Source organism: Limanda limanda, chromosome 12, assembly GCF_963576545.1.
Source record: "Limanda limanda chromosome 12, fLimLim1.1, whole genome shotgun sequence".
In the NCBI taxonomy this organism is placed as follows: Eukaryota; Metazoa; Chordata; class Actinopteri; order Pleuronectiformes; family Pleuronectidae; genus Limanda; species Limanda limanda.
In genome coordinates, this window is record NC_083647.1 from 25,495,621 (window position 1) to 25,523,477 (window position 27,857).

Consider the following 27,857-nt stretch of genomic DNA (forward strand, 5'->3'; position numbering starts at 1 on the left):
TTTCACCGTTTTCAGTTGTCAGTCAATCAATCAATCAATCAATCAATCAATCAATCAATCAATCAATCAATCAATCAATCATTCTTTGTACAACACCTTTCTAGTGTTTGTTTAGTGCAAAGTGCTTCACAATTGACTGATGATCCAAGAATAGAACACAACAAACACAAATGCTAATAATGAAATAGTATTAAAATACATTAAAAAGCTATTTAAAATAAAAAACCAATAGAAATACCCTAGAAAACACACTAATAATAAAAACCAAAGGTAAAATTTCATAAAATGTAATATCTGTGCTTTTAGACTTTGAAAGTTTTTCACTTAGTTTGAAGCTTTTTGATGTAGAATGTTGAATTGATCACATGAGAGAAAAAGATGCCTGGACATATGAACACACACATTTAGGTTGAGACCCTTTGCAGAAAGAAGGTAAATGACCTTTGAGACGACGATATTGTAAATCACTTCCTACATCATGTTCTGTAATAACCGGTTCATCAAATTCTTTTTCTTTCTTAATGTGCAATTGCTTCCAGACATGATTTACATTTCCTACTGTTGTGTTTTGTCATTTCACGCAGATTCACCGAGGGAAAATACCCTGATTTGTGGGAATTGACTCATGAACAACATTTCTGACTTCTGAGTAATTCCTCGGAGCATCTGTTCGTTACCCAGAGTGCACACCCGGCTTTAAATATCCATCCATTCATTCTCCTGCTGCCTCTTCACTGTGTGTTCACAGAGCAGCAGGTGTTCACTACTCCAGTTGTTCCTCTGCTTCTCCTGAGATACCTAAGGTTCTTCTCCAGCCCGATGAGAGATACAATAAATCCCTGGATCCCTTCTGCAGAGTCTCCGAGAGGAATCCTCATCAGATGCCTGAACCAGCTCCACCGGCTCTTATCAGGCGAAGCTGCAGATGTCTTAGCTTCTTCTCTTGACTCTGAGTGTGAGTCCAGAGGAGATAACTCGTTTTTCACTTGCAGCCGAAAGCACAGAGGAGAGGAGAGGAAGGTTGATCTGTTCAACACGTTCACAGACACACAGGGGATTCGATGTGGTTCACAGAGATAAAGAAGTGTAACTCCACTTAACTTCTCACCATAGCTGTATTTGTATTTTTATTTTTCTTATTTATTTTTTATTTTTTACTCAGCTCACTACTATGCACAATAATATTCAACACTTTACATCTATATTTATATCATGGTCACTTATAATGGTTACATTGCAATATTTATATTTCCATTATGCTATCTTGTAGTATTATTTATATTGTGGTCACTTACTTTTTAATTATTTTCTGTATCATGGTCACTACTGTTGCAATATTACTTATAATACTTTTGTTTTCATTACAATAACACTTACATCATTCCACTTTCTCCCCAGTACCTGCTTTTGCACAGTGTCTGTTTTGCAGGTTGTTTTTGTTTTTGTTTCTGTACTCTCATTATGTGTAGTTTAGTAGTGTACATATTGTGATCTCTTTTATTGTGCTTCGGCACTGTTATTTAAATTCTGTTTTTCTCTTATTTTGCTGCAACAAGTGAATTTCCCCGTTGTGTGGATAAATAAAGAAATCTAATCTAATCTAAAGGAGTAAAGTTCATGACCTGCATAGAGGAGGTTATGTTTTCACCTCAGAAAGCATCTCATCATATTTAGGATCTGGACATCAAGTGTGAACATAGCAGCGTTTGTATCCGGGATCATTTCTGCTTAATTTCTGGACAGTTGGAGGAAGTGGAGGAACGTCGTCCATCTTCGTTTACAGTTCTTTGATTTGAACATATCATTTTTTAAATTTCTGTGCAAATCCAGACGATCACTAAACACAACTGATAATATCTTAAGCATGAATATTTAGGGCCCGAGCACAGACATCAAAGGTGTCTGGTGAGACCCTATTGAAATTGTAAGGATTATTATTTCTTTCTTATTATTATTAGGGCCCGAGCACAGACATCAAATTGGCTTTTTGAGGGCTTTAATTAATATTGATATTCAGTCAATTTTTTAAATTTCATAATTATTTAGTCTTTATTTAATTGGACAGTCTCATGATATTTTTTGTTTCTTTTCCAAGAGAGACCTAATTACTTTTATAATCTTTATAATACGATTTTACACAAGCACGCACATCAGGTCATCTCGTTATCTGAGCTTTTCGTCTCCATCTTTCCGCCTCACGTCTGATAAACACACTTTATTAAAGCCGAGTGACTGACAACTCCTCAAACTATTGCATAAGCAGCTCTGTTTTTACTAACAACACTTTATGCTGCAACACGGGAGCAACGCAAGAAAGCTGGCAGGTCTCAATACTGTGAGTGTGTGTCTGTGTGTGTCTGTGTGTGTCTGCGTGTTTGTCTGTGTGTGTGTGAGTGTGTGTGTCGTAAAGAGATTTCATTTTAAATCTTCACTTGGTGTTAGGCTCATAACTGGGCTCCAGAAACAATAGTTCACTGTCTGTCTCTCGCACAACGGTGAGAGATACTGATGAGGTCCAGCTGGCCCAGTTCCCAATGCCTGTTGCCATGACGACCACGTTGGTTAATGGAATCGTGGGCCAGGCCATCGGCAGGAAGCGGTCACATCACCGGGGCCCTTCAGCTCGGTGACAGACGGTGTTTTCCCCCTGAGGTTCTTCACTCAGGTGTCAGGAATCTCACGTCACTGTTCAGGACGTGGAACCGACAACCTTCCGATTCGGACGCCATCGCTCAGACGTTTATCTCGTCTCTCTTTTCATCTTGAGGCATCACGAGTCGATCAATGCTTCCGTTTGAGACATCTGGGTCTTTATCTCTGAAACTTCTTCCACCAACGCACAACATTTCCCTCACATGTGAGAAAAGACACAGGAGCTGCACAGCAACTGTTCGTCTCCGTCTCTCTCTTCCTGCTTCTTATTCATCACGGAGCAAAACTTCTCTTTATCTGAAAACAGCAGCAAAGAAGTTGATTTACCCCCTAAAAAAACACACAACCTTAACATTAAACACTCAAACTACCGGTGGCGATAAAGTCGACAACAACTATCTTTCATCCAGGTTATGCTCAATTTAGCTCAATCAAACGCTCCGATCTACACGTGACTTAACAGAAACCAGAGTTTTAGAAGAACCTGCCCTTTGGAAGGTGTTTGTAAAAGTCTCTATTGTATTGATTTTAGCTTCAGCAAGTTGAAGAGTGAAGCTGAGCTGTGGATCAGTTAAAAAGACTTGAAAACCAGAGTTTATCTCCAATATTCAGCAGGAAACTTTTAAAATATGAATAATTCCAAACAGAGTTTGGTGGATTTGTTACAGCAGCAGCTCTTCAGGGTCAGGAAGCAGAGGATCATGGGTAATATCCAGCGTTCGGTTGTGTTTCAGCTGAGTTCGAGGACACAGTCAGACTAGAAGATAACGATCAGAAGAAGCTCTTTGTTCACACTGATCCACGATGAATTCTTCCATTAATTCCAAACATTTGTCAATCCTCATTAAACTTCTGTTTTTCCATCAGACAGAAGCTTTAATTAAATTACAAATTGTTTGTTGGACAAACTTCGTCTTGAACCTTTAGAGGAAATTCTTGGGTTAATGACGGCGACATACCAGGACCACGGAGGAGGTTAATTAGAGCAACACACACACACACACACACACACACACACACACACAAAAACAACACAAAGCTGTTACCATTACATTGACTGAATATTTAACAGGTCACATTTTGTTGTAATTGCTCTGAACTCATTACAGGAGCAGAAACACTGCAGCTGACAAACATGCAACAAATCATTATCTCTACACAAGTGACGTGAACACTTCACACCATCGTCCTGCTTCCAGGTTCAGATCTTATATTCACTATTCTATTCATTATATTCATATTCATTTCGAGCTGTGAGCTGAAAGTATTTTTGTGTGACAGAAATAAACATTAAAATGAAAATGATCCCTTTGCAACGACTTCCAGCTTCTTCTAGTTGAAGTTAACCTGGTTGCCAAATAAATACAAATATGCTTGTATGTAATGTTTCATATAGTAGTTGTTACCTAGTGTAGTAATATTGAAACATCCAATCGTAGCGGACGTGGTTTTCATGGTTGTAGTAAACATTTCCTCCGTAGCACTTAGCTCCGCCCATCAGGGACGTGGCTACTACACCTGAGGATTGTGGGTAGTGAAACACATTGCCTTAAAACGCAGTTGATATTGTCTTCAGGGGAATTTAACATCATTGTCTGCTTGGATGGTTACAATATTATGGATGACAATCAGAAAAGGATGAATTCACCTCCATAAACAAAGAATAATACATAAAACTATCTGTACTTTTTATTTTCTTATTCATTTCACACGTTGGACCTGTTCCCAAAAGCTGTGGTGAGTTTTTTCTTACGGTTAATTATTGTCTCATCCGGTGTTACGTCACCCGGAAACCTTGAGACCGACTCAGGTGTGAACTCATTCCCTGTAACCCAGTTTTCATAAATCCTCCTGCACCACCTGTTCTCTTCCCTCCGCTTCACTTGCCTCTCTCGTTTCATCTCCTTCACTTTTCTCCTCTCTTCGCATATTTACCTCCAACCCCTCCTCAAAAAATCTATTTTCATAAAACCTCCTCTCACCCGTTTGGTTTTGTTGTTATTTTTTGTTTCTCTTCTCCCCTGAGCTCAGAAAAGAGAAAAAGAGAAGAAGAAAATCTCTCGTCTTTCACTCAGTTTGTTTTGCTGAGTCTCTCCCGTCATCAGCCTGTTTGACTTTCCCTTTCATCTGGAATGTGTTCAATATTTCATTTCTGAATGTTGAAAGCTTGACACACAAGCTACTGAGCTACAGTTACAGGTTGATGATGCTAACTCCGGAAATTCCAGCCTCACGGTCGGTGGATCCAGATTTTCCGATCTCCCACAGATGTCACTTCATCCTTCAGCTTCACGACGCCTGAGATGCAGAACAACGGGAGAGTCAGGCAGGAGGAGGACGAGCTCTGAGGCGGGGGGGCGGGGGGGGGAGGTGACAGACAGACTGACGGCTGGAGCTCAGCTGAAAAGCCCCCGGGGCGAGTTGATGGGAAGGTTGACGGGGAAAAGTAAACCTTCAAGACGACTGTGCCAGACAGCCGAGCAACATCCAGCCTGAATTTAAATATACACCATCAGTGACGGAGAGAAGAGGATCTCAGTGGGAAGTGATTTACTGAAACTGAACTTATCTGCAGTCGGGAAACAAACGAAGGAGAAAAGATATACAAACCATAGAAGCTAGATTTAAAAGGAAGGACACACGTCGTCCTGGTTCTGTCGTCTCCAAAGGTCACTAGGTCTCCAGGTCTCCAGGTCACTTCCTGTCTGGTGTTACCATGTGACTCTGACAAGCAGGACGTGTCTAATTTCCATACGTCCACTGTGGTAATTGTCTCCCAGACGGATGTTCTGCTCTGTTCTTTTAATGAAGATGTCGTATATTCGTTAGAATAGATCATTTTGGTATGTGTTCAAAACATAATGACATGCTTACGTTTATGATACCTGCCTTCTGGACTCTCAGACATTCTCAGAGAAGTTCTCTACCTTTTTGAAATGATCCTTGACTTTGGGAATGACCTCTGACCAGCTAATAGATGGGTGTAGAAGGAATGTTCTTGACCAGTGTGTCTTCATGTTCGGACACAAAAACAAGTCCTTCTCAAGTCAGAAATCCCATGGGGGACGGCATTTACATGAAGTCATTGTCAGGCCGGGCGAAAGGCAGGACTCAGATGCAGAGCGGATGTGTTAGGAGAATGTTTTATTTACACCTCCTCACAGTAAACTATGATACAAAAATAAAGTTGCTCCAAAAAGGAGGAAAACACTATCTAAATACTGCAATACAAATAATAACAATTAAACAAAAGCGCTCCAAAGGGAGGAAAAACAAAGCTTCATTCTATAAACCTAACTAAGACTAAACACTGAAACAAAAAAGGCTACAAAGAATAATCATTCAACTGAGGTAAAACTTTAAGCACGAGGCTAAGAAAAACTTGACTATGAATCTGGTTTCTATGGCACGGGCTGGAATGACGACTAACGACGACACACTGGCACAAGACAAAGGGAGACGCAGACTATATGAACACATGGGGGTAAAGGGAACAGGTGGACACAATCAGGAATCAGGGGAAACGATCAGACCGGTGACACATGAGGAAGGGCAAGTGACCTGAAACGAGAGGAGAGTTACTTTTCACAATAAAACCGGGAATGACGTGACAAAAAAACACAAAACAAGACATGATCTCACCGCGGTGTGACAGTCATGGGCGGAACCAAACTCTCTACATAAATGTGTGTAAGACCACGGCTGGTCAGACTTCACTATTTGTTCCTGGGTGATTTCTCCGAGTTCTAGAGCTCGTCCTGACCTGTGAAACTTCTGTGTAATAAACTCTGTTATACTGTAAGTATTGGGTCTGTGGTCCTTTCCTTCACCATCAAACTTCTACAACCACATCAACCTCTCGGCTGACCAGAAATATACTTCAAAGACGTGGGACATGTTCACGTTTGTGTAGTTTTTGGAGCAGTTGTGTCTCTTTCCGAACGTGTGTGGGCAGCGCTGGTTGTGTTATCGATGGTCAGAGCGTTCAGCTGGATATCTCAGTGTCAGGATTCCTCTCGGCTCCGGGGCTGCCCACGGGTTCATGGTGACACAACGCCGAGCTGTGGGCGGCAGACGGTGTGTGTCTGCGTGTGTGAGTGGGTGTGTGTGTGTGGGTGTGTGTGTGTGTGGGTGTGTGGGTGTCAGGGTGCAGAACCGCCACTCTGTAATTGCAGCATGACACACATTTACAGCAGCCCAGTCTAATCCAACACAATGTCATCCAAACACAACAGTGGGTATAATTCAACATATTAGTTTATTATGAGGGAACAACACAATGGGCTGTTGTCAAAGGCGTAGACTCACTAACACAATCATTAAAATGTACACATTCAACTAAACTCGACCACAAGGTTAAAACCAATTTGAAATTCTCTCAAATTGAAAATCATGAAATGAACCCTTGTGTCTGAATGAATAGAAACACAAAGTAAATCACTGAGGTTGAGGATCACATGTTGTTTGTTTGCTCCACACAACACAACACAACACAACACAAAAAAACACAAGGACATCATCATCTCTCTGCTCAGATAAGAACAATACAGGTTTTATAGAGCTTCAGTTGAACATTCACCATGATCTAAGCTTGTGTGTATCACAACACACGCACACACACACACACACACACACACACACACACACACACACACACATACACACAAATACTGGGAATAGTTTAACATGTTAGGAAGAGATTAGAGAATAAAAGTAGCTCAGACACGTGTGTTTGGGAGTTTAAACCACACCCACCCACCCACACACCCCCACATCCACACACACACACACACACACACACACACACACACACACTCATTATGCAACACTAATCTGAAGAAGCCTGTGCACTAAAGCTGCCACAGTGGAAATCCCAGGATTCTCTGCAGAACCGGTTCCATCAGAAACAAACAGGTGAACGCACGTGATTATTAAACTGAAGCTGGAAGTTCAGGTTCTGTTCGACTCTTGAGTTGAATTTAGATTCAGAGTGTTTAAGATAACTCACTTGTTTCTAAGAACTACCTTTGATTTCCCAGGTTGGGATCAATGACACACGTCCATCAATGCAATTCAAAATGAATATGAAGAGTAAATCGATGCACATAAGAAAAGTACAGATGATTTAAAGATACGACTCTTGAAATCAGATAACACTGAATATATTATCTACTTAAATACAACAGAGATTAGACCAAAACGATTTACTGTTTATCTGGTGTCTAATAAACTACACAAGGTTTGAATAGAGAGGAATCTCCTTGTTTTAAATCAAGGGAAGATCAAATCCTGTTTTTAATAGTGTGTGTGTTTTAAATATCCCAGCGGCCTCGGACATTTACACTTTAAAATAATAAGACATTTTATATCATAGTTATGGTTCTCATTTGGTTGTAGTGTCACTTATTGATATTCAACTGTGGTGGAAAGTCGGCTCCTGATTTCAGAAGGAGATCTTTACTTTTTACTCCCCTGCACTGATTTGAAAGCTTAAGAAACTTGTTAAAACATCTGTGACTTGTTTTCTCTTTGAAAGTTGTTATAAAACTACTGAGTTCATTAATAAACTACGATGGATCAGGATGAAAACAGGAAGTGGTGACTTCCTGTTAATCTGTTGCTGACACTATAGATACCAGCTGGACAACTGGTTCATTTCCATAGATCTTTAATCCGCTCACTGTATGCCCCCCCACAGACACACACACACACACAGACACACACACACACACACAAACGATGGAGCAGCTGGTCACGATGCTTTTCATCTGGACCGGAAACATTGGGCTGCAGCTGAGGTCAGATCTGTGTTGAACAGGAAACTGGTTTCAGCGTCTCCATCTAACTTCTATCTGCTGGGATTAGAAGCCGAGGACGGAGCCTCTCACACACACACACACACACACACACACACACACACACACACCAACACACACACACACACACACCAGCAGCATCTTCTGGGGCTGAAGCAAACATGGCCCCCATCACCCTCTAGTGGAGGAAGTGAGATGGAATCGAGTGGTTTGTGTCATTTCAACCAGGACGACACTTTGACCTCACAATGCAGGGGGGGGGGCAAAGACACACAATGACACAAACTGGACAAACAATCCAGCTTGTTTCTCTAATCCATCTCAATCTGTCCTCGTCTCTGTCACCCTAAATGTGTCCTTTCCCCTCAAATATGTAAAGTGTCCTTAGGTCCCTTAATAGAAGCCATACAAATATAAGTTATTATTATTATTTGTATTATTATTATTATAAATCTTCTCTCTAAACAATCTCTGAAATAAAGAAATCTGAAGGAAAGAAAAAGCTTGAAAGATCCTGAATGAATAAAACAAGTACAAGTACCTGAGTCCTTCACTCATCACTTATTAATAAAACCTTTATGACTCATAACCTTGAAACAGGAGTTTACAGGGTTTCTTAAAGGCAACACGGTCACATGCTTTCATGCCACATTCCAGGTTTAAAAAAAAAAAGAAAACACAATCTCCCTGTAAACTGATCTGTGGTTTAAAACAAATCTAGACGCAGGTTTGCTGCAGTGAATCTAAACCGTGTGAAGAAAAGTCTTCCGGTTTATTTCTGTCATTAATCATTAACTCGTCCTCTGGCCGACCGGCTCAGGATCTGATCTTTGATTCAAGACAAACTGTTTACTCTGCTTTTCTTTAACCGTCAAACTCAAACCTCCTTCTTTCCCCTTGTCTCTGACACTTTCACTGTAACTGCACCTGAATCCAGGCTTCACAGAAAGTGAAAGTGCAGGAGCAGGATTTAAAAGAGGAAGAACTCGTGGCAGCAGCTACTCACCTGAGCGACACAGGTAAGAAGACATGTTTGTTTAACTGCTTTTCTACATATCTGTTCACAGTTAAGTATTTGATTTAATAGAACTTGTACGTCGGGCAGGTTTTAGAAAGGGAGACAGGTTTGGTTAATCAGTGACAGTCTGGAGAAACACTGCTGCTCTGTTCACGTACAGATTCATTTTTTAAAAGTGTTGATTCAGATTTGTTTTAAAGATAAAAACACGATGAGACACGTCTGTGAAACATGACTCAGCAAAATGGTGGTTTAAGGTCACAGTTAAACACAGACTTTACTGTTGCACGTTGTTTACTGACACTGCTGAAGGAAACTGAAAGTAAATAGAAAATAAACAAAATCACTATAATTATATTTCTATTAAAATAAATCGCTTTATTCAATCCATTGTTTTGAATTAAGTATTTGCATTGCAAGTATTTTCAGTTTTTACGTCTGTGAAGCACTTTGCAAAGGTGTTTTTTTTTAAAGGGCTATACAAATAAAGTTCAATATTAATATTATAATCGCATACTTGTGTCTTTGCTAATAAGTTTCTATGATATAATTTTGTTTTCACATATTTAAATACTTTCATAGACAAGACAGAGAGTTAAATGTTGGCTTAAAATAGAGACTTGATATTTAAATATAGATCATTTTACATTTGTATCTTTGATTGATCCTCCATCTCTCTTCCTTTATGAATATTATAATATATATGAGAATATGAACTTGATAATAGAAAAAAATATCAGCAGGTAAGAACAGTTTGAATGAAACACTGATGAAATGAAAGATAAAAAGAACCAACACTGCTTCAGGGCTCAGAACAAAACTTCTCAGGAACAATATTAATGTCTATATGTGAAATTAATGATTGAGACTTGTGGTCGATTTATTCTTAAATAAATCTCATTACACAAAGACACACATTAACAGGTGACTGCTCCATGTTCAGACTCAGTGTCGAGAATATAATCAACTCTTCTCTGGACACTCTGAGGTCACAGGGAGATTTTTAAGCTATAAATCTGAGGTATCATACTTCAGTGTAAATGTCTCTGGAGTTTAAAACCCTGTTTCCATAGAATCCCTCTTCATTTCCGTGTCTTGTCATGTTGAGAGGAACTGCTCCGGCAGGTTATCGTGTTTTCTGTAAACAAAACCGACCGGAGCCACGATGACTAAGAACCCCTCAGCCTCAGTTTCCCTCCGGCTCGTGTCAGAGCTGCTGCTCCGCTGTCTTTAACCTCTCATTTCACGTTTCTTCTTCTCACAGCTGGATGATTTCTAAAGCGCTGAGATGTCAGAAAGGAAGGACAGCTCCACTGAGAGCCCGGACGAGGACACCGTGTCCCTCAAGAGCAACGGGAAGACGCCGACCGATGAGGGCGGGAAGCAGCCACTGGGCAGGATGCAGTCGATCAGGATGAGCCTGCGACGCGCCGCGGAGAAGAGCCCGCTCTCACCAGGCAAAGGGTCAAAGGTCACGCGTAAAGGAGACACAGCTGGAAGCGAGTCGGGGTCGCAGCCGCCTCCGTCACCCAGTGAGTAGCATCAGGGCTGTTATGAAAACCTGCTGTGAAAGGAGGTGCAGGGACAGTAAGGTCCTCTCAAGGTCAGGAGGAGGAGACATGAGGAGACAAGAGGAGACAAGAGGAGACGTGAGGAGACATTCAGTGTCTGAAGATTTGTTTGGTAAACAGCAGCTTCAGAAAGTTCAGTCACTTCCCTTCTCACAGGACTTAGTGTCACAAGGGTTTTTCAAACATCAGGTGTGAGAGGTTCCTCACAGCAGGAGAGGAGTTCTGGTTCTGGAACAAACTGGACCAGGGTTCTGTTGGTCTGCAGTGAAAACACTTCTTTAAAAGTTTGTACTTTTGGACCAATCACAGGAAGTAGAGACAGAATTAAATAATAGAAGAAGAATGTTTGAATCACGAGGATGTTCATTTGGTTCATTGAACTAGTGTGGAGTACTGTGTAGTACTGTGGGGTACTTTAGTACTGGGGAGTATAGTGTACGACTTTAGTACTGTGTAGTACTGTGGAGTGCAGCGCCTGAAGGTGCTGATTCTGCTGGTAATACCTTCATAATGTTGCCATGGCAACCAGATGAAGCTCTTCATTCAGTTTATCCATTCAAGCAGACAGACTACTTTGAACCCAGAACCTCCTGACAGTGTAAAACCGCTGCTCCACCGCGTCGCCTCCCAGTGATTCTCCCGACATGAGCACATTCACACCTCGGCCTCTGAGCAGAACGTGAGTGTGAAGCCTCTGTGGGAGCTGTGGGTGAAGTGAGTGGGAGGAGAGAGCAACAGAGTGGGATCGTGGTGCAGGAAGAAGAGAAAAGACACGAGAACCATTAAAACACTGAACCTGCTGCTGCTGTAGAAATCTCTCTCTGACCTCGACTACAGATTTGATTTGAACGTTTGTTGAATATCACTGCAGAGAACTTGAAACTGGTCTTTACTAACCACAGCCACGGAGCTGATGTCTCCAGGTGTGTTTGCTTGTTAGCAGGTTTTCCCACAAACTGGTTTCAATAACCTGTTGTGTTGAGGTTGGGAAAGACCCAAAGAAAAAAAAACATTCAATAAGGAGTGGATCCAGATAAAAAGGGTGGATCCAGGAAGATTGTTTTACATGGCGAGATGCATTCAAGTACGGCTTGTTATTAAAGCATAACTATTAGTTTGATGTATAATGAAGACATTATTATCATCTCTAGTTTTGAATCTATAACAGCTAGACAGTGGTGTAGGCAGGGATCAGCAGTGAAGGAGGAAAAGCCCAAAACTCCACCGGGGACTTTTACTTCATTCTGGGCCTGAGCCAAACTAACATGTGAGTTTTCATCATGACTCAACCTCTGCTTTCCCCAGAGGGTTTATCTCCAGGTCACAGTGTAGGGCACGTGAAGTGTAAATATGAAACTTGATATGATTGTGGAACAACGAGTTGTCGAGCCACTCGGACTGAAAGGAGTTCAGGTTTTTTACTTCTCTCTCTCTCTCTCAGGTCCGAGCGCTGGATCTCCGTCCATCTCTCCTCGGAAGAACATCGGGAGCTTCTTCCAGAGAAAAGAGGAAGAGGAAGGCGACGCCCCCTCCCAGGGAAGCACGTCTCTAAAGCGTTCGAAGACAGGTGAGACCCATCACAAGACCAGAACTCCTTCCTGGGTCAGTACCAGCGTGTCATTGAATGTTTTCCCTCCTCAGATCCCAACATGTCGTTGTCCCGTGAGTCTTTCGTGAGAAGGTCGTTACGTCAAAGCCTGAAAATTTATTCCAAGAAGGACAAGGATCCGAGCAGCCGACCGGAGCTGCTCCAGACCGTCAGTGAGGGCCCACAGGAGGAGAAGAAGGAGGAGAAGACAGAAGAGGAGGTGGAGGAGGAGTTGGAGGAGATGTACTGGCTGCCGGACTTACCCCACACACCTCTGTCAGGTACCATGTGGTTCTTATAACCTAAACAGAGGGTTTGCTCAAAGGCACCTTGGTCACCGTGGAGGTTTTACTGAACTCACCTGAGCCTGAGACGTAGAGACGTGAAACAAGAGCTGCTCTCAGACTTGACCTTGAGTGCAGAACATGTTCCAGAGCGGCTGAATGTGAGAACACAAATCAGGTCCGAGGTCAGCTGCTCCAAATGGGCTGAAAACGACAGGCTTGATTTTCCAGAATTCATTCAGAGTTTGTTCGTGTAAAACAACTTAAGACACAGAATGAATCTCTGGACCATATTCACACGGCAGCCATTAGCGCGTCTCTTGCATGATTTCATTATTGAGAAGAAGCCTCGACTACACTTCAGGAATATTTCTCTAACTCCTTATGTTTTAATTACTTGTCTAAAAGTACATAAAAGTTATTTCTATCGTGTTTCAGTTCAGTTTCAGTGCAGAGCTGCAGGAACTCAACCTTTTCTCACTTCCTGACTCTGTCCGTACATTCAACCTGCTTCTCTTTATCTTCCTCTGTTTTGACAACAGGCAAAGATAAGGATCTGACACACAGAGGATCAGCTCGACTTTAGACACTGACTCACTGTCTTCCCTCCTCCTTCCTCCTCTTGTTCAGCCCTTTATTAGTTAAGCTGCATGGACGTCTTTCTCACCTTCCTCCTCTTCCTCCTCTTCCTCCTCTTCCTCCTCTTCCTCCTCTTCCTCCTCTTCCTCCTCTTCCTCCTCTTCCTCCCCTCCTTATCTTCTACAAACGTTTCTGACCAGTCACATGATCACAGGTTGGATCTTTACCAGCTGTATGTTAAGACATGAGTTGTGAGAACTTGAGGCCAAAAGCAGAATCTGCTCTATTTCTTCTCTACTTGTCTTTGCAGTTGTCGTGTGTTTTTGTGTGTGTGTGTGTGTGGCATCAACCCTCCACTGTGTGTCTTTGCAGTGATGCAGATCAGTAAGCTGATCGAGATGGAGGTGCTGGAGGAGGCGCACCTGAACCTGCTCGCCCTGCGTCAGGAGTTCCAGCAGGAGCAGGAGCGCTGTGGAGAGGACTCGCCCATCGAGCTGGTCAAGAAGGAGAAGGACCTCAACCTCCTGTACGGAGACCTGAGGAAAAAGGTCAACTGCATTGTCCGCGACGCCAACTCTCTTCCCTCCAGGAACAAGGGGCTGCTGGTCCCCGTGGCCCGCATCATCCAGGAGGAGGAGAGGAGATCCAAGGAAGTGGGGGGGCTGCAGGACAGTTGGATGGAGGCCTGGAGGGAGGCGGTGGGGGAGGGCGTGCAGGTGAAGGTGGCGAGCGTTCACCTGGAGCAGAAGGAGCAGAACACCTCCTGGCTGGCCGTCCACCTGGGCCTGCTGGGTCAGGCCATCGTGGAGGACCTGGAGAACGTGAAGAAGGAGCTGCGCTGGTCCTACCCCCCCAGCTTCAGGGCCTTCAGCACCTACGTGAAGAGCTACCACCGAGTCGTGGGCCAGCACCTGAAGAAGCTGGAGCAGCAGGTGACGGAGGCGAAGGACCTGTACGCTCTGCTGGACTGGATCATCAACAAATACAAGAGGTCAGTGACATGTTCAGGGATCTGCTCCCGGGTTTCAGAAGAACACAGGGTTCAGGTATCAGCAGGCAGCTCAACAAGATGGTAGCAGAGCAGGAGCAATCAACTGAATATAAAACATGGAGGAGGACTCCAGGTCTGAAGGATCAGGGGAACATGGACGTGCCTGAAACCAACCAAAGCTCAACAGGATCCGACAAAACTCCAGAAAAGTTTCTTTAGATCTGCAGAGGGCAGACGAACAGATAGACACTCACACACACACAGACACACACAAACACACACACTTTTCTCTTCTGTTTCCCCAAAGAGCCTCTTTCTTCCTTTTAATATCAAAAACTATCAACAGCACAGAATGAAAACCACCGAGGTTCCAGCAGGTGATCGACTCACGAGGGATTAAACTCAGGATTCCTCATCCGCTGGTTTTAACACCGTTAAAAACCTGTCTGCTATGAATCCTGGGACTTTAAAGAGGTTAATGGTTTAAGTACTTCATAAAAAGAAATTCAGGTTTCCTTACAACCTGGATCATATTTTTATAGGTAAATATAATACATATATTCATACAGGTAAACACTTATACAGTGGTGGTTCCAGCTTGTATTTATGTGTTTGTATAAAAAAACAACTATAAATATATATATATTTATACAATCATAACCAAAACTAAAGTATAAATCATATTTAAAAAACTTTAGTAAATAAATATCAATCAAATGAAAAACCCAATTATCATAAAAACCACAGAAATTAAAGTAAATATATAAATCGTCCAAATAAAAATAATAAGGACAACCTACTTACCTACTTACTACTGTTTACAGTGTTAAACTCACAGGAAATAACCACAAACACATGTAATAAAACACAAACATATGTAATAAAACTAACACACATGTAATAGAACTCGTCTCCACCCCCAACGTGAAGCTCACAGATGGTGCAGAGATGTTTGCCCCCCCCCCCCCTCCATCAGGGGAACAAGTTAATAAAAAAAGAGGCAGAATCAGGCCACAACAAACCAACAAAAAAAAAAAAGCTGTGCTAGAAACAACATTCTGGAACCATAAATAAACAGCTGATCTGAAATAAGAGCAAGAGGCTCAACTCTCTCCTGAGGCCACGATGGAAACATGAAATCAGGTCATGGCCATATTTCTCCCAGATTATGTAAAGCAGCATTTAAATATTTTTTAATACAATATAAATCTTTGAATATACATTCAACTTCTACTTCTATACCTTATATTTATTACATGTGTATATTTCTATTCATGTATCTACATATTTTTATAATATCCCCTAAATCTCAGGGAGTGCCATCGCAATTTTTTAAATATTGTTTGTAGCAGCACAAGGAAAATAAAGTGTCTTTCTTTTTAAATCTCTCATAATAAACCTCATCAACCAAAAACCCACAACATTTTCTAAACAAAACCAAACAACATTTAAAACACAAACTCAACCCCAGTATCTTCTGACAAACTCATATATCCATAGACATGTAGATATATAATCACAATATACCATATTTATATTGAGTACAAACATAATTTAACCCTCATCAACAGAAACTTCCATATGATATAAATATAAAAGCTTTCAATGCTTGTAGCACTTTCAACTTTGTTGATTTGATCTTTTCCAGGTTCAAATAACAAACACAATTTGAATATTCAACAAGTTTTTTTATATTTCTAATGCTCAGGGCCATGATCCACCTGCATGGAAGCATTCAGTCGATTTCAATCAAATACTTCAGTTCTAACTTTCTGTCTTGTATTGCTGCTGCAGCGAGAGGATCATGGGAAGTGAGTCTCTGCAGCCGGAGATCGGAGACGACAGCAAAGATCTGCAGCTGGAGGAAAACTTCCTGGAGCAGCTGAAGGAGAAATACTGCAACCGAGTGAAGGTACGATCCTCTGAAATGTTTCTGATTTATCATATTTATTCTAAACTTACAAATTATGAGAGCGTGATTCATTTAGATCCAGTATTTTACACCAGGATTCATTAATTCACTCTTCTTATTTCATCCCTCAAGAAATTTGATGCAAAACATGTAATTCTTGTATTTGACTTTCAGTACTTTCAAGTTAAACATTTAAAAATAAGAAAGAAATTGCACTTTAAAGTGAGCTCACGGATTCTCTCTGGTGTTTTGTTGTTTAGTGAATGTTTGTCACTGCATTTCTAAACCTCCTGGATTAATAACCTAATATTATGGTCAAATTTACCCTTTTAACTCTTCAACTTCTTCTTAAATCAAACTGTTTTTATTGCTGCAAAACAAATCTACCTACGGGTACATTGAAGTAACCTTACCTTACCTTAGCAGATACAATTTACTGGATTTGAAACATAAAAGTTTTCCACTTCCTCTTGACTCTGGGACCGTTTTGCCCCCTGTGTGTTTGCTGCTGCAGGTGGACATGAGATCTTCACTCGACAGAATCATTGATATGGAAAATAAAGACTTTTGGAAGCAAAACAAGATGCCAGAAAAGGAGGAGAACCTCCTCAACTCTCAGATCCACTTTGACATCTGGACGGTACGACAGCATCTGTCACAGCACTTCACCAGTGAACATTAATGAAAGCATAAAAGATTCAAAAATACACAGGAAATAGTCTCACATAGTAGAGGAAATGTATTCATGTGACTTAACTGTTTAAAAAACACATTTTTAAAATGAATTAACCACTTATACATATATTTCCAGGCCTGCTGATGATTCAGATATACTCTGATTAGTGGGTTAATAGGTTTGAGTCTATGTTTTCATCTAGTTTGAGGTTCTGGGTTTTTATAATTAATAATATTCTTTAAATGACGTCACTCAGCTACAGCACAGTGTTGTGGCCACGTGGCGGCAGCAGAGAACTTCACACACGACTGTTCAGCTCCTGGTTCTTTCTCCGTCTCTGCAGAAAGTGAAGGGAAACGTTCTGAACTCATCCAGAATCGATGCTCAGCTGGAACAGAAAGTCGTCACGTCCTGTCTCGAGGAACTGAAGCACTTCCCTCAAAGGTTTGTCACATGCACAACAGCACATGGGATGCATGTGCACAGAAAGTTATGAATGTTCTGCACAGCTCATGGCTCTTTGGCCCCGTCAGCCTGCTCCCGACAGGAAGTGCTTGAGAGGCTCCTCACATTAATCAGTGAGGAGGTCAAAGGTCAAACGTCAGTGGAGAGCAGGAGGAATTTGTAAATGATCCTGAAGAGTCAGACTTTCGTGACACAAAATAGGATCCACTTGAATCTAGAAGCCGCCGTAGAGATGTGAAAGAGGAATATGAACGTGTGGGGGGGGGGGATATGCCAACCGAGGAGCAGAAAAAAACAAACATAAACAAACCAGAAACAGGATCCAGCTCCTGTGACACAACCACAGTTGTGTGAATTTCCTGTTTAGCAAAGTAAGAATATTTCCCCCTTCGAGTCTTAGCAGAATCACCGAACCCCCGACGCTTCTAGGAAATCCCTCCGAACGTCAGCTGATGGTCGCGTGTCCGCTCGACATCGTTCTGCATCTCAGACACAGAACAGGAGAAATCCTCCTCCTGTCCTGAAGAGCAGGAGGAGCAGGAGAAGCAGGAGAAATCCTCCTTCTGCTCCTCGGGACAGAAGGAGGATTTATCTCTGCAGGAGGAAACATTCCTCAGCTGAGACCCAAACGTCTCCTTACATGGAACCAAGCCGCAAGAATAACAATAATAATATGGGTCATATCTAAATATTGCTTTATTCTAATAAAAGTTTTACTTTATTCTTGGAAAATTACGACTTTGACTGTATTCTTGTAACCTCAGAATGAATTTTGTCAACATCAGGATCCGAATCAGAAGGTTTTTATTGCCAAGTAGGTTTACACCTACCTGGAACTTGCTCTGGTTATTGGTGCATACAATGAACATAGAAACATAAAAACACAATAAATACACCACTACAATGAAAAACAATATATATTTACTCACTATTTACTTCTTATTTACTCACATTTTCTAATATTTATACGAAGTAACATTTATTTAGACATAGATAAACATCTATATAAAAATATATAAAAGATAACATGCAAAATGCAAAACAGTGAACAGTGTCAAATTACAATATGCAATGTAATGCAGTATAATATAATATAATATGTGTTTATTTAACACATATGACACAACATGGCCTTAATAGCCATCTTGCGCTGATTGTGTTACATAATATATATTTTTGACTATTTGTCTGTGGACACGCAGTAAAGTTTAGTTTCCAGTGAACTTTCCCCATCGTGACCACAGCAGCTTTGTGTTTTCCACAGAACTGCTCCTACCCAACACTGCAGACACTGAGCTTTTAGTTTTGGTTTCAGTTTCTACTCAAAGAGTTTAGTTTTTTATTTCACTTTCTCTCAGAGTTTACATTATGCTTATCTGGGTATTTTCTTTGAATGTGCATTTGTATTTGGACTAATTGTAAATCTACATGTTGGCCTGTAATCTGTAAATTCACCTGATAACAACTTTGATTAGATTAGATTAGATTATATTAGATTCAACTTTATTGTCATTGCACAGTAAAAGTACATATGCAACGAAATGCAGTTTGGCGTCTAACCAGAAGTGCAAAAAAAAGGCAGTAAAGTGCAGAGTATTGTGCATATATTGAAGAGTATTGTGCATATTAATGCAGAGTATTGTGCATATTAAAGTGAAAATGTAATAAATAGGATCTGTACAGTAGAAATATATATGGAATATAACAGTATTAACAGGAATCGTAAGATATAGGACGATGAATACACTATGAGCAGGCTAAAAAATATAAATATATATAAATATGAATACACTATAGGCAGGATAATACAGTATAAAAAATCAAAGTAACAGTCAGTGCAATGTACGAATGTTCAAATGTTCAGTGGCTGGAGGAGGAGGTTATTATTATAATTATTATTATGGATGAACTTGATTTTTCTAAATGTTCATGAGGTTTAACGGTGAATTCTTTGTGTTATGTGTGAGTCTCCCTCTTATGTGTCTTCTCTTCTTTGCGTCTCAGGTTCGAGTCGGAGCTGCGGCGTCTCTGCGGCGCTCTCAAACCAACGCTGCTCTGGACGCACTATCAGATCACCTACATCAACTGCTTCACTGCTTTACAGTAAGTCACGTGACTGTCTGAGTGCGGGCGTGGTGAAACCAGACACCATCGCAAATCCAGACATCTGTCAGCAGCACAGTCAACAGAGAGCGTTTCCTGCTTCGAGCAGAGAGGAGAGAACGAGTCTGAGATAAAGACGAGTGATTTTAAATGAACTCAGCTCGGCACAGGAGGAGACAAGTCTATTCATAAGAAGTCAACTTCCTATGGATTGGTCATGTTCACATTTCTAACATGTTTAGAATATTATATTCAATCAAGTTGCTAAAAATGACAAACACACATTATATCACTTCCCTAAACATCAATATAAATCCTGCTGACACACAAATGGACAGAGCTGAGAGAACATCCTGCGTGAAGTCATTATTCTTGGTGTAAACTTTTGTGTTAATATAGGAAAGTTAGAAGAACATCTGTGCTTTTCTACCATCCTCCTCCTGTGGTCTGGAGTTAGTTCATCTCCACATGCAGAGAAGCACCAGGTGGTTCAAAGACCCAGAAGGAGCTCAGATCGACATAAACTACTTTCATATAAATCTGGACAGTTTCACAAACATCCTTTGTGAATGATCCCGTTCTATCTCAGCTGAGTGGAGCCTTGCTTCTGTATCTTGATGAATAAATGCACCACTGTGGATTCAGCTCAGCACTCGGACACTGGGAGAGTTAGAAAGTCCTGCAGGCCTTTTGTCCCGATGATTCATCTCTGAGCTATTCTGGACTGTGCCAGGATTCTCAGCCCGGGTGCAAACACATTTCTCTTTCACTCTCTTGCAGAGCGCTTTAGAAAAACTGGTTTAATGGGATGCAGAGCAGAGGCTTGCACCCCACGTGGTTTCGGGGAATCGGGGCCACGAGCGAGAAACGCTGGCAGTGGTAACGAGCTGGAGAAAGAGAAAGTAGAACCGAGGACACAGTCGCCTGCTGCACCTCCGACACACCTCAGCTGTTCGTGTCTGTCAACACACGAGCTGACGTGAGCTGTGACAGGCTGCTGAAGCACGGGGGGGGTGCAGAGGGTTCGTGCAAACATAGTAAAAACACATACTGGATTTGAGGGAAACACTGATGCACATGTAGGGTTGCAAAATTCCGGGAATATTCAAAGTTGGAAACTTTCCATGGGAATTAACGGGAATTAACGGGAATATACGGGAATTAACGGGAATAAACTGGAAATGTTGCGGGTAATTTATACTAACTGTATTTACCTTGTCATATGCAGACATAAATATCAACATTTTGTTGTGTCATAGGCTGATTTGAGCCCTGAGGAAACTTTGGGCACTTGACTATATGCTTCTGCATCGTTGTGTCATTCTTAACATAGGTCTTTGCACAGTATTTGCAAATGTACACAGCCTTTCCTTCTACATTGGATGAGGTGAAATGTCTCCACACATGAGAGAGTGCACGTGGCATTGTTCTGTAGAATAAGATGAGAAAAAAGTTTGTAAAAAAACACTAATGCAATGCCAGAGATATAAATAGTTAGCCAAACAATTGGAATCGTCTGTAAACATATTACATTTGATGGATAAATTAATGGAAATATGCTAGATGAACAGATGAACAATCCTCAATCAGCATGCTCATATATTTTCCCCAGTAATATCATGGAAACTTACCTGACTAGTCCTGCACTCTACAGCAGGCCTCAATAGCCCTGCTGTAGAGTGAAGGAAGCTGGGAGTGATCTGTGCATGTGATGGAAGAATGCACAGTGGAGGGTTGAAACTCAACGTGCAGCGTGTGCTGCATTCCATACATCTTTAAAAAAGAGTTTTGAATGATGTTTTTATTGCTCAGCGTTTAATTTGCATAGTTGTTTTTTTTCAAAATTCCCAAAATTCCCGAGCTAAAATTCCCATGGAAAGTTTCCGGAAATTTACCGGAAACTTTCCACCCCTTTGCAACCCTATGCACATGCCATAATAATCATGTCATATATATCAAATATAATGATACATTCGGGTGAATTTTTATTCTAAATCGATGGGTCAGACAACAGGAAGTCAAACTTGAACTGGTCCAGATCTGCACCACATGGGACCAGATGATCAGCAACATGAAAACCAGTGAGAAGAGAACCACCTCAAATGACAGACACCATCTTTGAGAAACATGAACGTGACGTGTGGTCTCACTTATCAGTTTGGTGCATGTCCCAGCCACTAACATGGAGGAGGAGGGGTTTATAACCTATACTGCAGCCAGCCAGACTCGTCGGCTTCATCTTTATGTTTACGATCCCTGCTCAGAACCCGATGTTTGTGTGCCTCCCCCTGCAGGCAGCACATGGAAGGACACTTGAGCGCCTGTCCAGCCGAGGTGGAAGACTTCAGGAAGGAGGTGAAGTGGCTGATCGTCACGCTGCTGCAGGGCCTGGAGGAGCAGTTCAAAGAGGAAGTGAAGGTGTGTGGACGTGTTCGGCTTCCATTTCATTTCAATTCACCTCCTCTGACCCAGCAGCTGTTTTCTGTTGTGGTTGTGGAAAGGGGAAATGAAAAGAGGGATGTTACTCAACTGAAGCTCTATGAATAAACACACGTTCTACCCAACACCATTAATAAGCTAGTGCCAGACATAAGTGTGGTTCATATCCTCATTCTCAACACAATAAATCGTCTAATCTAGAAAAGAAAACAGGTGAGTTGCTTAGTTTAACGTTTGGTTAAAGGCACAAAAACCAGTTTGGGTAAAACCAGAGAAATAGTCGTCAGGAAACCAGATAAAGACAGAGAAACCAAGGCTTCTTTTTATGTCCAACTATTCACTCTGAGCTCCTTCCAGAAGGCTCAGTGCTTTCCTTTATTTGTGAAGCGTCAAACTCTGCATCCAAATGCAGAATGTGACGCTTTTGGGAAACAACATAATTCAGTTTCACATTTAAGCCTCTGAACTTCAACAGTTTAGAATCCAACCCGCTGAGATGCAGCATCTAAACCAGCAAAGTTTCAGTCCAAGTGATGTTTATTGTCCAGACTGATATGAGGTCACTGTGACCTCTGACCTGTGGCCATAGAAATGTGAAATGGAATCAGTTAATATTTGTGTCTAAGTGAGTATTTGATCCAGATTCTCTTGAGGTCGACATTTACAAGGTCACCATAACCTTTGACCACCCAAATGTGAAAGGAGTCTTTTTAGGGAGTCTTACAGTAACGAGTTTAAGCGGCAAATAAGAGTTTTATCTAATCAGATCCTCCTTGAGTCCAGGTCAACGTTTTTTTCAAAGCTGTGGAGGATTAATACAAACCTCCCTCCGGCCTGTGGGGAGTGAGAGAGAGAGAGAGAGAGAACTCTGGTTATGGAGAAGATGAGTGAGTCTTTTCTTTCCGTGCCATTTCTCCAGCCGTTCCTGAGGAGGATGATGACGAGGAAGTGGCTCACCAGCGACGAAGACTTTAAGAAACTCTACATTCTCACAGAGCAGATCTCAGACCAGTGCCGGCTCATGACGCAGCCACACAATCAGGTTGGTTTGAAAACACCTCAGTGGGAATCCATCACTCGAAAAGCACTTCATTGATATTTCAACGAGAAGATTTCCACCTTAATCATGATAAAGTCTCCACCCTGAGTGTTGAAATGATCGTGTGTTTCCCTGTTGGGCACAAAATATTCAGATTCAATTTATTTCAATATAACAGAGGCCTCCAATAAATAAATAAAACTTAATAAGGATAGCTAGGGTTGTATATATAGGATTATTCTTGGTTTGATGAGCATAAAAGAAGCGTAATATCCGATTGAAAGTAAGGTCAGAGGTTAGGTTTCGTCATTTCTCTGTACTCCCTCTCGAAGTGTGCCGAGAAAATGCTGATTTACTTTTCCACGCCCGCTTTGGAAGTTCCAGTTAATCAATGCGGGACGGCCATTGTCTTTGGCTGTTTCTGTTGGAGGAGTAAACGAGGGGGGGGGAATGAATAGGTGGAAGTGGAGGTGCCGGCTAATGACCTGATGAATATTACTCATGTGAGGGCTATAAAAAATGTGAGCACCTCCCGAATCCACTTCACATCCCTCCTTTTTCTTATGCCTATCCTGTTATTGAGCGGTGTGTGTGTGTGTGTGTCTGTGTGTGTGTGTGTCTGTGTGTGTTTCCCGGACACAGGAGTTTGCCAGCCACTGTCACTACCACGTGGTGAAGGAATACATCGGCCAACTAATGAAGAACAACTACTCCTGCAAGAATCGGAAGCATGAGAAGGCTGCAGCCGAGATGCGTCGGCAGTGGGGGAAACTAGTGGATGTGTTCCAGGACATGGTAAAATAAAATTAATAATAATAAAAAATTGTATCAACATTAATGAATCAAAAACAATTAAAAGATGTGTATGAGCATCATTATATATCTTGTTTTTATTTCCATTGCTATTCAAAGATAAAACTCTACAGCAGCTCATGGATTTATTTTGATATTTTGATATTTCTGCCGTAGCCGTCGGATCACGAGTGGCTGAACTCAGTCGGACACGACCTGAGTGACATCATCGGACAGAAAAACAAGACGGACATAAAGGATCATCTGGAACCTGTGGTGCAGAACTACCCGGACTTCAGGTAAGCGTCTCCAACAAAGGAAGCTCGGCCTGGACATTCAGACTTTTCTGTTTAATCTGTACCAAAAAATATCAGGTGTGAACGGTTCCTCGGGGCCAACAAACAAATATCTAGTCCGATAAATAGATGTCTCGGCCCGGATCAACCTGAACCATGCTTTCGGTTCGTTTGTGAAACCACTTGTTTGTAATTAGAAGCTTTTACACCAATCACAGGAAGTTGAGGCAGAATGAAACACTTGCGCCAACGTCAGACGCCGTCTACAAACAAATCAAAGTCAAGTACACGTACTCTCAGGTCACGTATGTCGGACGCTCCCTGAATTAAAACGTGAACAGTGGAACAAACACAAGCAGCTTGGTTCAGACTCTCCGATGTAAAAACCTCAGAAATACAGATCGACTGAACTTTTCATGTGACGCAATCCTTGTCGTCAAGGAAACACTGGACACAATCCATGTTGACCGACCTTGGGGGGGGGCTGGTGTTGATCCAGCGGTTAACGGACCGGGTCAGGGTCACGCTGGGGGACGAGGAGCGGGGGGGGGGGGGATTTCCCAAGCAACACTAATTATTTTCTAATACACCAGGATTGTTGAAGTGAAACTCTCGGTTTCTCAGCGTGTGGTAACATGTCCGTGTTGAAACACAGAGGCTTTTGTTGAATCAAGTCAAAACAAACAGAGAAGAAAAAATCCAACATGAAGACATTTAACCTACATCCTGATTTTCATTTTTTTGGAAAGACCTGTCTGAGTTTCCTCTTTGTGACGGAGGCGAGACGGAACTCACACGACAGAGAGGTGGTCACATTAACGCCCGACAGGAACTTCCCCTTTTAAACACTCGAGCTGAGACGTATAATCCGGTTCTGAACAGGCAGCTTTCCCTTTGCCAGGGAAGGAGTTTTGCTTTCTGTGGTTTTCCCAGGAAATAGAAAAGGAGTCGATAAAACTCTGTTTCCAGAGCAGTGATTAGATCCAGGAGTGAATTTCGATTGAATTCATTCCCATTGTGCAAACAAAAGCCAGAAGTTAATGGGTTTTTTAGACCAGTGGAAAATATTTGACGAGAGAAAACCTTGGCTGGAGTCCAAACACAGGCAGCCTCTGCATCGGTCAGGTTCTCTGTCTGATGCAACTGAAAACAGGAAGCAGGACGTGTGGTTTCAAACCTCAAACTTTCCCCAGAATCATTTGAACATCATTTTAATCGTACTTCAACTTGAGTAAGACAGGGCGTGCACGTGGAGAAGTTACTGTTCTACCTAGAAGCCTGGAGCCGTGTGAGGTCCTCGTGACTGATTGACAGCTGAGGGGCACGAGATGCAGTCAGATGAGAGGGTCAGTCAATCAAACAGGAGAAATGAACAGTGATGCAATGCTGGTTACTGTAGGGAATCTCTTTTCTGTTGTAATGTTCCTCAAAAACTCAATTCTCTCACAAAAAACAAAGACAAAGCTTCTTTGAATTGGCCTGTTTTCTTAGTTTCTGGAGGTTTTTCTCTGTTTCCTCCCACGGTGCAAACACATGCAGACTGAGGGAGGTGCACTGTGGACTGTTAAGTGATCGAAGGTTGTTTGTGTCTGGACGTCCGCCCAGTTACACACTGGTGACTTGTGCCTCTTGCTCTGTATGAGCTGGGATTTTACTCCTGCTCCAGAAAGAAATAAGTTCTAAGTGTCTTCTCATTAGGTGAACGTCTCTAATGAGGAACTATATCTAATCTTACACTATTAGAACAACATCTCTATTCTTGCAAATAGAAAATACGCAGGCCTGATTCATCATTGTTTGATACGGAGATTCTTTATTACTGAAAAAACTCAAACCTTAATCTTACTGCCATTACATTGAGTTCTGGACAGAAGCCAATGAACCTTATATTTCAAAAATCTGTATCAGAACCACTCAGAACATGTTTCCTCCTCCAGTGTCTCAACCAGAAACACTGAACAATCATCATTTTGTTCTTCACACCCTGCAGCAGGAAGCACCTGGTGGCTGTTCTGAACTTCAGAGGTCTGATGAGAGGCCGAGAACACCAGCTCATCCTGCAGAGATTCACCGAGCTGAAGAAGAAACTGGGCAACGCCAGCGGAGACAAAACCCAAGTGTTGTTTGGAGACATGCAGGTCACCGTCAACACAGACTGCCTGTCCAATCTGCCCTTCTCCTGCCTCAGCTTCCTGCTGCCTGAGGGCTAATTCTACAAAGACAATGAACTGATGGAGGGAGGTGAAGAACATTAAGTAGTGGATTTAAACAGGATTCTCCAATTCTACATATTTACAGAGTAAAGCTGACCACTCAGGACATGTTTCCTCCTCCAGTGTCTCAACCAGAAACACTGAACAATCATCAACAGTGGAGAAAACCAAGAGTCTCTTCCACCAGATTCCTGCTCTGAAGGAAACATCTTCACTCTTCATCGTGGGCAGCGAGACCAAACTCTTTAGAAACACATTTCTCAAGTCAACAACTATAGAAATGATCCCTGAAAGTATAGTCTTGGTTTGTTCTGCATGTTTCTCTGAGTCTTATATCTACAGACGTGAACCTTTACTCCTGGTGAGCTGCTGTGATCCAGGAAGACAAACCTCCTCCAATCACAAGTTACACTTTGATTTTTGTGGCTCATTGCTGTCATAACAATCATAACTGATCAGTCATCAAAGATGAAAGAACAACTGAGACGTTGTGTAGTTGAGATAATGTGGATTCAACAGTTTATATGTGTGTTCAATAGTATTTAAACCATGTTCTGTTTTTCTTACTCAAACTACAAGTTAATATAGAATAGTATTTATAGAGTTAGATATATTTGGGTTGTATAGTCATTTATTGAGAAATTTTAATGTTTGTATATAAACTTAAGTTTGTTGAGCCTGACAACAGTTTGGTCACCAAGACTTTAATCATAAAGTATCAGAGACTCACATCATTGATAATCGCTGTGACACCGACTCACAAATACACATGAAGATCAACTCACCACTGAAAACAGACCCAACACAGGTTCTCATTTTCAAAATAAAGGTTTTCATGACAGCAAAACTAATTACTGATAGCTATGAACCTCTTACCTTTATCTTTCTGTCACTACATTGAGTTCTGGACCGAAGCTTTAACTGAACATTAATGACTTTTATATTTCAAACATCTGTATCAGAACCACTCAGAACATGTTTCCTCCTCCAGTGACTCAACCAGAAACACTGAACAATCATCAACAGTGGAGAAAACCAAAAGTCTCTCCCACCAGATTCCTGCTCTGAAGGAAACATCTTCACTCTTCATCGTGGGCAGCGAGACCAAACTCTTTAGAAACACATTTCTCAAGTCAACAACTATAGAAATGATCCCTGAAAGTATAGTCTTGGTTAGTTCTGCATGTTTCTCTGAGTCTTATATCTACAGACGTGAACCTTTACTCCTGGTGAGCTGCTGTGATCCGGGAAGACAAACCTCCTCCAATCACAAGTTACACTTTGATTTCTGTGGCTCATTGCTGTCATAACAATCATAACTGATCAGTCATCAAAGACGAAAGAACAACTAAGACGTTGTGTAGTTGAGATAATGTGGATTCAACCGTTTATATGTATGTTCAATAGTTTTTAAACAATGTTC

The 27,857-nt window shown here is 41.6% G+C and overlaps 1 protein-coding gene and 2 non-coding genes across 3 annotated transcripts; 1 reads left to right on the top strand and 2 right to left on the bottom strand.

The window, feature by feature from the left end:
• Window positions 1-9,209: 9,209 nt before the first annotated feature.
• Window positions 9,210-27,459, top strand: exoc3l4 (exocyst complex component 3-like 4). Its single transcript, XM_061082547.1, has 14 exons — window positions 9,210-9,487; window positions 10,751-11,018; window positions 12,499-12,624; window positions 12,699-12,926; window positions 13,881-14,499; window positions 16,294-16,411; window positions 16,926-17,051; window positions 17,431-17,531; window positions 19,557-19,655; window positions 21,950-22,073; window positions 23,014-23,136; window positions 23,776-23,928; window positions 24,103-24,224; window positions 26,212-27,459. Exons 2-14 carry the CDS (start codon window positions 10,775-10,777, stop codon window positions 26,429-26,431), a joined length of 2,403 nt encoding a protein of 800 aa, XP_060938530.1. The 5' UTR covers window positions 9,210-9,487; window positions 10,751-10,774; the 3' UTR covers window positions 26,432-27,459.
• Window positions 26,530-26,737, bottom strand: LOC133016500 (small nucleolar RNA U3). The gene has a single exon (XR_009681876.1). It is a non-coding gene; the product is annotated as a small nucleolar RNA U3 (small nucleolar RNA).
• LOC133016492 (small nucleolar RNA U3) lies at window positions 27,398-27,605 on the bottom strand. The gene has a single exon (XR_009681868.1). It is a non-coding gene; the product is annotated as a small nucleolar RNA U3 (small nucleolar RNA).
• Window positions 27,606-27,857: the final 252 nt, after the last annotated feature.